This window comes from Indicator indicator, chromosome 14, assembly GCF_027791375.1.
Source record: "Indicator indicator isolate 239-I01 chromosome 14, UM_Iind_1.1, whole genome shotgun sequence".
NCBI lineage: Eukaryota > Metazoa > Chordata > Aves > Piciformes > Indicatoridae > Indicator > Indicator indicator.
In genome coordinates, this window is record NC_072023.1 from 9,057,339 (window position 1) to 9,066,976 (window position 9,638).

General features: G+C 50.3%; 1 protein-coding gene across 1 annotated transcript; it reads left to right on the top strand.

The window, feature by feature from the left end:
- The first annotated feature begins 3,063 nt into the window (after positions 1–3,063).
- Positions 3,064–5,490, top strand: ELFN2 (extracellular leucine rich repeat and fibronectin type III domain containing 2). The gene has a single exon (XM_054386967.1). It carries the CDS (start codon positions 3,064–3,066, stop codon positions 5,488–5,490), a length of 2,427 nt encoding a protein of 808 aa, XP_054242942.1.
- Positions 5,491–9,638: the final 4,148 nt, after the last annotated feature.

Genomic DNA, 9,638 nt, shown 5'->3' on the forward strand with positions numbered 1-9,638 from the left:
CAGCCACCTTGTTACAACAAGCCTCCTTTCAGATATTTGTAGAGAGCCATAAGGTCACCACCTTTTTTTCCATCCACTGCCTAACCAAGTCACCACTTTCTTCTCCAGGCTGCTAGGAAATCTCCTTCTCCAACCCCTCTCTGTGCTCCTTGAGTGCAGCTCCCTGAATGGGATAGGGTAGCTCATAGCAATTACTGGAGAGGAGCTGCAGAGGAGCATTCCGGTGGCCTCAGAGTTTCTCCCTGTGAGCCATGAACAAGCTACATCAGGCACTGATGACTTCAGCCCAACATTTGGAACAGCCTGCCCTACCAGAAGAGGTCAAAGCAAAGGGGCTGGGAGGCTCCTGTGTGGAGCTGGATGTTTTGCAGGATATTTGGTGAGGTGAGACAGGCCAAAGTGTAATGCTCAGAGAAGGATGCTGACTAAAATCTGTGCTAAGCTTTTCATTGCTTGCTGAGGGGCATCCTCTGACCTCTCCAGGGTGGACACACTTTGAACATCAAATGTGCAAAAAGCATGATTGTGTCTGCCACAGTTTTGTTCAGTGGAAGAGACCAGGCCAAGTGAAGAAGCATTAGAGAGAAAGGTAAAGGGAAAGAGAAGGTGTGGAAATTTGGTTGGATCTCTGCATGGAGTCACCTCTGGAAAAGGTGGAACAAAGCAAGGGGCAGGCGATGAAGAATATCAGAAGCCTGGGGGTCTCAACCTGTAGAGTGCCAGATGTGCCTCCTCTCTGATGCATCTGGGGAGACAGTGTCAGGAAATTATTTCTCATTGGATTATAAGGCTGAGAAACAAAGCAACAGACTGTAAAAACCTCTGCCTTCTGCTTCAGTGTGCTGGCTGATGCAAAGCTGAGGCAGCAGCTGGAGGCCATCATATGACAACCACAAATGACATGAGTTTTGGGGCCTCAGATGATGAGCTGTGGGGAACAGAGGCTTTCTTTCTGTCTTTTCCATTGGTCTAGCTCTTCTCTCCCTCCCCTTCTCCATCTTGGCTTTACTTTTTTGGATTATTGAATATTTAAGTGTTTCTCTGTGACACTATCTCTGATCCTTTAATCCAGCTGTCCTGGTAATTCCACAGACCCAAATCAGCTCAGATTTCTCCACAGACGTAAGCCTTGTTCCTCAAGGGTTCATTCCTCCTCCATTTATCTTCCTTCATTTTATTTCTGCCCTTTGTGTCTCTCTGCTAGAAATTGGTTTGGCTTTTGCAGCAAAAGCTTCAGTGATATCTTTAGTGAGCAGTCTTTCCCCAAAATGAAAGGGGCAAGAAGGAATCTTTATTTTTCATTAACTAAGAATCTTTCCTCTATTTTTTATTGGTTTATTTCTCCTCAAAAAGAAAAAGAAAGTGTGATGCCTGTGTTTTGGCTGCTCTATGAAATTATTTCCTTGGAGAACACCCCTGCCAGGCTCCTCTCTCAGCTCAGTGGGAGAAGAGCTGAAGCTGTAGCTGGAGGGAAAGGTGCTCCAGGCTGCCCTTCTCAGTCACAATCAGGATCTTGCCCATAGCCCAAAACCACATTGAAGCAAATGTCACTTTGATGCTGATTCCTGCAAGGTGTCCTTTCCCACAGCAGTGCAGTGTTTGTAAGCCCCCAAGGAAAGGTGGCAAAGCAGGAAGGTGGAAGCTGTGCACCTCTCTTTGGTGGAGGTTAGGCAGGCGGTGTGCTTCAGCTCAGGCCTGCTGGCATTTCTGGGCGAGAGACTGGAGGCTGGTATTTGACACACTGCTTACACCCTGCCCCCCTCAGCATGCTCAAGCCAGGCTGGCTCACCTCAACAGCCTTGTCCCTGCACCAAGTGGCAGGGACAATTTTTAGAGTGCAAGTGGTTACACGTGGCTTGAATTATTTATCCCTCTTGCATCAAGGAAGGAAGGAAACCAAGAAAAAAGTGTTGCTTTTTTTCTTTTTCTTGTCGGGGTGGGGGTGGGGAGATTTGTGTGTGTTTTCTTCATGTATTCTGTGCACACCATCTTCAGGCAGCTGAAAATCCATGGCTCTGGATGTGCCTGGGGCTTGCCTTTTTTTACACTAGGAGTTTTGAGCTGCCTGCAGTAACAGCCTTGTATTTCCCACCCTGCATCTCCTTCCCCATCTAACCCCATGCCACTGCCTTTCCCCAGCTCCCTGGCTGTGTTCACATTACTTCAGGGAACCCAGGTACCCTTCTGTGTTCCTCTGATACAGGAGTATACAGTGAGGGTTCCCTTCTCAAAAGCTTATCAGCGTGCCAGGCATCCTCTCTTGCTCAAACCTCCCCCCTCCTCCCTCCCTAATCCTGTGTCTTCCCCATCTTCCTTTTCTTATGAAACCTTGCTGTCAATACTCTTATCACAGAGACCCCTCCAACTGATGTCTCTTCTTGTCTCCCCTGTGTTTTCTTTTCCAGATTCCAGTGACAGATGGATCTCTCTCGTGCGCACTTGCTCTTTCCTTCTCTGCTTTTTTTTTTTTTGGTTTTGATGTATGATCTGAAGCTCTGAAGCTTCTCAGAGGGAACTCTGGAGAGAAGGAAGAGAAGGAGAAAGAACCAAGGAAGTGTGAGCGACAGAGGAGGCAGCCCTGCCTTGTTCTTGTGATTTGGAAATCACACCGTGGAGGGATGGGGGAAGACTAGAGGCAGGGAAAACTTGGTTTTCTTCTGGGGGTGAGCTCAGTGTGGGTGGGGGGTGGGTGGGAGGGAGAAAACTGGAGAAGGTGGGTGAGTTGCTCATCAGGGAAGATCAGTTCTCCTCAGTCTGAATTTTTGTTTAGAACAGAAGCACAAGGCAGTTCCCTTCCAGACCGGTCATCCATGACCACAGTTTGTGGGTGTGCTGGAAGCAGACTGTGCCTGTTCCGCCTGCTCCATGCTCCTGGCTTGACCCAGAGGGCAAGAAGAAATAATGGTGATGACACGCAATAGAACTGGGATGCTCATGCCCTTCCACTGCTAAACCCTAGTTACTGCTCCTTCCTCTTCCCTCTGCCCCTTAATTTCTTTTCACTGTGGTCCTGAGATTTGGGGTTGGTTTGTTTCTGTTTCTTTTTTTTTTTTCTTTCTCCTGATGAGGGCACCACTGCAGACCATGATGTGCCTGGGGTTGTGGACAGCTGCCCTGCTCTGCTTGTTTTCCCCTGGCACTGTGCGAGGTGACTGTTGGTTGATCGAGGGGGACAAAGGTTATGTGTGGCTGGCCATCTGCAGCCAGAACCAGCCCCCATATGAGACCATCCCCCAGCATATCAACAGCACGGTGCACGACTTGCGGCTGAACGAGAACAAGCTCAAAGTGGTGCTGTACTCCTCCCTCAACCGCTTCGGCAACCTGACCGATTTGAACCTGACCAAGAACGAGATCTCCTATATTGAGGATGGGGCTTTCATGGGCCAGTCAAACCTCCAGGTCTTACAGCTGGGCTACAACAAGCTCACCAACCTGACGGAGGGCATGCTGCGGGGCATGGCCCGTCTCCAGTTCCTCTTTGTGCAGCACAACCTAATTGAGCTGGTCACCCCAACTGCCTTCTCTGAGTGCCCCAGCTTGATTAGCATTGACCTGTCATCTAACCGCCTCAGCCGCCTGGAGGGGAACACTTTCACCAGCTTGAGCAATCTGATGGTGTGTGAGCTGGCTGGGAACCCCTTCAACTGCGACTGCAGCCTCTACAGCTTTCTTAACTGGCTGGCGCTCTTCAACAATGTCACCAAGAACTACGACCGGCTGCAGTGTGAGACTCCCCGGGAATTCGCAGGATACCCGCTCCTGGTACCTCGGCCTCACCACAACCGCAATGCCATCACCATCTTCCAGTCCATGTGCAGAGGTGGCACCATCCCCTCCCTCTCCAGGGTCAACCCCACCCCTTATACGCCTGACTCCCAGAGAGATCTTGATGAAGGCTCAGCCATCAGCCCTGGTGACTTCCTCTCAGTCAAGCCTCCAGCTTCCTCCACTACCGACTCCTCCTTCAGTCCCAGCATCAAGCTCCACGATGTCACCATCACCTCAGCCATTCTGATGGTAACCATCCCAATGCCCTATAGTAAGATGTATGTGCTGGTCCAATACAACAACAGCTACGTTTCTGACATAGCCACACTGAAAAGCAAGAAAGAATACGTCACTGTCAACAAGCTGAAGGCCCACACAGATTATACCTTCTGTGTGGCCTCCATCCGCAACAACAGGCGCTACAACCACACTTGCCTGACCTTTGCAACCCGGAGCAAAGGGAGGGAGGACCCTATTTCCAGTACTTCCACTACCACCCATTATATCATGACCACCCTGGGCTGCCTGTTTGGGATGGTCATTGTACTGGGGGTGGTGTACTACTGCCTGAGGAAGCGGAGGATGCAGGAGGAGAAACAGAAGTCCCTCAATGTCAAAAAGACCATTCTGGAAATGCGTTATGGGTCAGATATTGACACAAGTACCATGGTCCATCCTTCCCAGAAGCTGGGTGAGCCACCAGTCATCCCTGTCTCAAGGATGTCCTCCATCCCTTCCATGATTGGGGAGAAGTTGCCCCCATCAAAGTCAATAGAGGCTGGGATGGAGACTCCTAAAGTCACCACTAAAGGTAACTACATTGAGGTACGGACTGGTGGTGGGGATGGGCTGGAGCGAACCCAGAGGGATGAGGATCTGAGAGAGCTTGACAATGGGCAAGGCTCAGCTGCTGAGATCTCTACTATAGCCAAGGAGGTAGACAAGGTCAACCAGATCATCAACAACTGCATTGATGCCCTCAAGCTGGACACAGCCTCCTTCCTGGGTGGTGGGACTGGTGTTGACTCAGACATGGCCTTTGAGTGCCAGTCCATCCCAGCCAGTTCCTCGGGTGGGCTAGAGCGGCCCAGCTTTCTTTCCCCAGCCTACAAGGAAAGCTCCCACCACCCTTTGCAGCGCCAGCTCAGCGCTGATGCTGCCGTGGCCAGAAAGACCTGCAGTGTGTCCTCTAGTGGCTCCATCAAGAGCGCCAAGGTCTTCAGCTTGGATGTGCCTGACCACCCACCACTCAGCAAGTCTGACTCCAAATACATTGAGAAGGGCAGCCCACTCAACAGCCCTTTGGATCGTCTTCCCTTGGTGTCCCCGGGCGCCATCCACCACTTGGAGGTGAAGCCTTCTTACCATTGCAGTGAGCACCGTCACTCCTTCCCGGCCCTGTACTATGAGGAGAGTGCAGACACCTTGAGCCAGAGGGTGTCATTCCTCAAGCCACTCTCCAGGTCCAAGCGAGACTCTACGTATTCCCAGCTATCCCCCAGACACTACTTCTCAGGCTACTCTTCCAGCCCTGAGTACTCATCCGAGAGCACCCACAAGATCTGGGAGCGATTCCGGCCTTACAAGAAGCACCACAGGGAGGAGGTTTACATGGCGGCTGGGCACGCCCTGCGGAAGAAAGTTCAGTTTGCCAAGGACGAGGATCTGCATGACATCTTGGATTACTGGAAAGGAGTCTCTGCTCAGCAGAAGCTGTGACTCTCCCTTGCTCTTTCCAAGGAAAAAAAAAATTAAAAAAAATACAAACCAAGGACCCCCCCTCTCCCCAACAACCAGAACAAAAACACAAACCATGCCACTTGACTGTGAAAAATAAACACCAACAAAATCCTCCCAACAAAGACAAAACTGACAGAATCCTTTCTTAAAGTTTACAACAACAACAACAACAAACTCTCTCACACACAGACACACAGACACACAGACACACAGACACATGCCGAATTGTTTCTACTGTGTTATGGGGACCATTGTTCTGCCTGCAGATGGTTGGGAGGAGTGTCCTGCTCTGACACTGTGGTAACAACACTGGGGTGTGGGTGGGTGGGAATGGCCTGGGAGGGGGTGGCAGCAGTGGCAGGGGGAGGGCAGGGGTAGACACTCACTGGACATGAAACAGTTGTGAACTCTTGCTCTTTCTGTTCCTGTTGAGGGCTGGTTCTTCTTTTGGATGGGAGGGGAGGGGAGGACTTTGGTTTAGAAAGCTTGTGTGCCCACTTGATACACCTGGTTTCCCAACTCTTCCATCACTCATTTTACCCTCATTTCTTTTGGCAGTGGAGGCCTGTCCCCTTCAAAGATAGGTGGGATTTATTAGAAGAAACTCTCTGCTTCTTTGCCTTTGCCCTTCCCCACCCTTCTCTGTCAAAGCTCCCTAGGCTTTCACTTTCTCCATTCTCCCCAGAGGAAGGAGAAGAGATGTGAAGGCACAAGAGAGGTAGGACTTGTGTGCAACAGGCTCTGTGCCCTTGCTGATCTTCCTGGTTCCCTTCTCCTGGTGTGTTGGTGATGCTGAATACCAGCAATTCTGGAGTGACAGAAATTCTCCAGGCCTGCTCAGAACTAGTTGGTGGGATGGTATGAATGTGCTCTTTGTCATGGCAAGCCAAGTCCTCAAGGAGTGGTGGAGGAAAAGACAGGAAGGTCTAGTCTCTTAGAGGGGTAAAGGAGTTCCCAGCTGTCCATGAATGTCACAGGTCAGAGGTCCTCTCCACCATACACACCTATACTTAGGCTGCTCCCGTGCACTAAGTTTGCTACTCTCTGTTCATGTTTCCCTCACTGTAAGGAAGGGACCTTGAGAGGAGCTCAGCAGAACAAGTTCTGCATGAAGCTTTTGCAGCTCTTCCCAGCTGCCTTGCACCATGGAGTATGGGGTGGGTGTGCATGAGAAGAGCATCACCCAGTGTCAAGGATAGGATTTGAGTTGCTCACATCACTGGGTTGACAGAAAAGCCACAAAGTGGATTCTGCTCAAAGAGGCCATGGGCGTTCTGGCATAGATAGGAGACAGCCTGGGTTGAAGGCAGAAGCACAGGAAATGAAAGGGATGCAAGATTGGGGCCTGGGAGTAGCCCAAGAAGGATGGCTCCAGAGCAGCTCCCTTTGTGTGTGCAGCTACACTGAGTGTGCTGGGGTAGAAGAGGATACCAGCCTCTGGATGACAGTATTCCTTTGAATACTTAGAGACCCTCAAAAGAGTCAGAGCAACCTATCACCTCCTAAATCCTCCATCTTCTGACAGTTAGCTGTGACAAATATTTCTTAGGGATCCTTGGATATCTTACCAAAAAGCCAGTTTCACTTGCTAGGTCCCAACCTCTATCCCTTGGATGAAAGATCTGCCACAAAGCTGGGAATAAGCCCACTGCTCTCTCCACTTTGTCCCATTTCTGAGCAGTCCAACAAAGCACAATCTTGGTGCCATCTCCCCCAAAGTTTTCTTGTGAGGCTGGCGTGCTGCCTACTGAGTGCATCTTTATGTAGCACAGCGGACCTCCTTTCCAAGAGCTGCACACCCTAATTCTGGACAACTGCTCCCCTCAGTCAGGATGAGGGTGAGGGCCTGTGTTATGTTTGCCTTTCCTAAGTAGCTATTTTCTTTCTGAGTTGCTCCTTAAGATCTCCAGTGTTTTGGGTGGCCCTGGGAGAATGGTGTACGAGTAGGAGCTTCTCTGAGAGGGATTTACATGCTGCCTGCAGAGAATCTGCCTGTTATCTGTCAGGTAATAGCACTGCCAGCTGTGAGAGCTGGTTTCTGTGCTGCAGGTAACTCTGTAAGTTAGGAGCAGAAGTAGGCAGAACTTGGTGTGCAAAAACCAGAGGGGAAATCCCCAAGGTCTGAATCTATGGAGATCTGTGGGGTTCCTTCCTTGTAGGGATGCTGATATAATCCTAAACCAGGTCCTGATCTTATTGCCTCAGCCTCCCTCACTGTCAACCTGCTTCCCTACAGTCAAAGCATCATTTTGCCTTGAGTCCAGAGGTACTCTTTGGACTGATTCCACGCTGTAAGAACCAGTGCAAGCCAGAGGAAGGGCTGCATGTGCACACACATGTGTATATGTGCAGGAGGATGCAGGGAAGTCACATTATTGCTGCTAGGCATTCCTCCATGTTGGATCAACACAGCAAAGCAAGAATGGGAAATATTGTAGGAGATGCTTAGGCACGGCAGACATCTCCCCAGCTACCAGGTGGAGAACTCCCAGTGATCTTCCAACGTGGCAACCATCCAAGCAAGAAAGACCAACGGCTGGGGCACAGAACTGGACAGGAAAAAAGGGATGACAGGCATGGGGAGATGGAGTCCTGTTCCTCTTCCCAAGTCTTCCCTACCTGTGCTTCTCTGCTATATGGTCTTGCAATCAGTCCCATTCAGTCTATACTTTTGAGGGGAGCATTAACTTCTACTGGTTTCTGCTCTCTCTTCCCATCACCCCAATGAGGCAGCAAAGAAAGGTCAGGGATAAAGACATCATCAGGCCCTTCTTTTGCCTGTGGTGGGGGTAAGGCTGGGTAAGAGGGAGCAGCCATTTCTCCCCCAGCTGTAGCCCCCACTCCAAACCAGTGGGTGAAGTTTGCACAAGATGGACTGTTCTGTGGGATGAAGAGGGCAAGGAAGGGGAACAAAGAATCTCCCCTTCCTTCCTGCTCCCTTCTTCCTTGTCCTGCTCTCTCCCCAGGGACGAGGGCTCATAAAGTGACCCTAGCCCTGTTGGAGGAAAGCAGATTTACCATTCTATTTGCATGACAACTTTACTGTATTTTTTCTGAGCAAACACCTGTTGTGTATGTGCCAGTTTGTTGGAATTTAACCTCCTCCCCAAAGGTCTCTCCTGTCCTTGTCCCTGTTTTCCCTGCTCCTTTCATTCGTTCCTGATGTGATTTTATGAGAGACTCCTACCAGTTTGGCAAGGAACACACCCTAAAGAGAACCCAACACAAGGAGCCCTATAAAAAACATTCCTTCTTCTTTCCAGTCTCCTCCTCCTCTTGCACTAAATGTGGTCTCTCAGATGCTTTTCAGGGTCGTGTGTGTGAAGAGGGATGTGTTATATACCAAAGGCCTGCTCTTTCTAGCGGTCATAATTTCTCTTAATTATTTAGAAACAAAAGTGAGGCCCATCAATATAGATCTCATAAGAGAAATGCTTACTACCATCCCCATGCCCTGGTTTCTTTTCCCCCAAATCTACAAGCAAGGCTGTTCTTGGGGGTACAAGAAGTGCTTCATCTACAGGGAAATCTCTGGTACAGTAAAAGCTTGGTGTGGAGCTGGTTGCAATTCCTTAGAAGACTTCCCACCACCTCCCTCCCACTGATCACAGGGAGCTCTGGACTAGGTCTGTCCTACCCCTCTTCTCCTGTGGGTGGCCCTGGCAGAGGGCAGGACATGATGAAACCTTTAAGGTCTCTCTGTTGGAAAAAGGGTGGAGAGACTACCTGAAGTTCCTAAGTCCTCTGTGGCTGTTTTGGAAAGAGTCCCTTGCCCCTGCCTTCTCCCAGGGCAAAGTGGATCCATGGGTCAGAACCAAGACCAACCCCTTTCACATTTTCTTTCTAGGTTGGTGTCTCTTGGCACAGAAAACAAGAGTTTAGTTCACCTCACTGGAGAACATGGAGGATGAGGAATGAGTTTGGGTGCTGACCTGCCATCCCATTCCAGGGACAGGCTGGGGGGGGTAGGGGGGTTGCAGCCTGGGCTGAATTCCTATACCCAGAAGAGGAAAGGTGAGAGCCTAGTCTTTACACTTGGGGTAAAGCTCTCCCCCACCCCTGCTGGTGCTGCCCCAGCTTTTGCTGCAGTACCATGTTCCCCTCTCCCCCTCCTCAGTCTTCCATAC

Coding starts and splice junctions, on each gene's coding strand:
- ELFN2 (XM_054386967.1), top strand. CDS start 3,064: ATGAGGGCACCACTGCAGACCATGATGTGCCTGGGGTTGTGGACAGCT.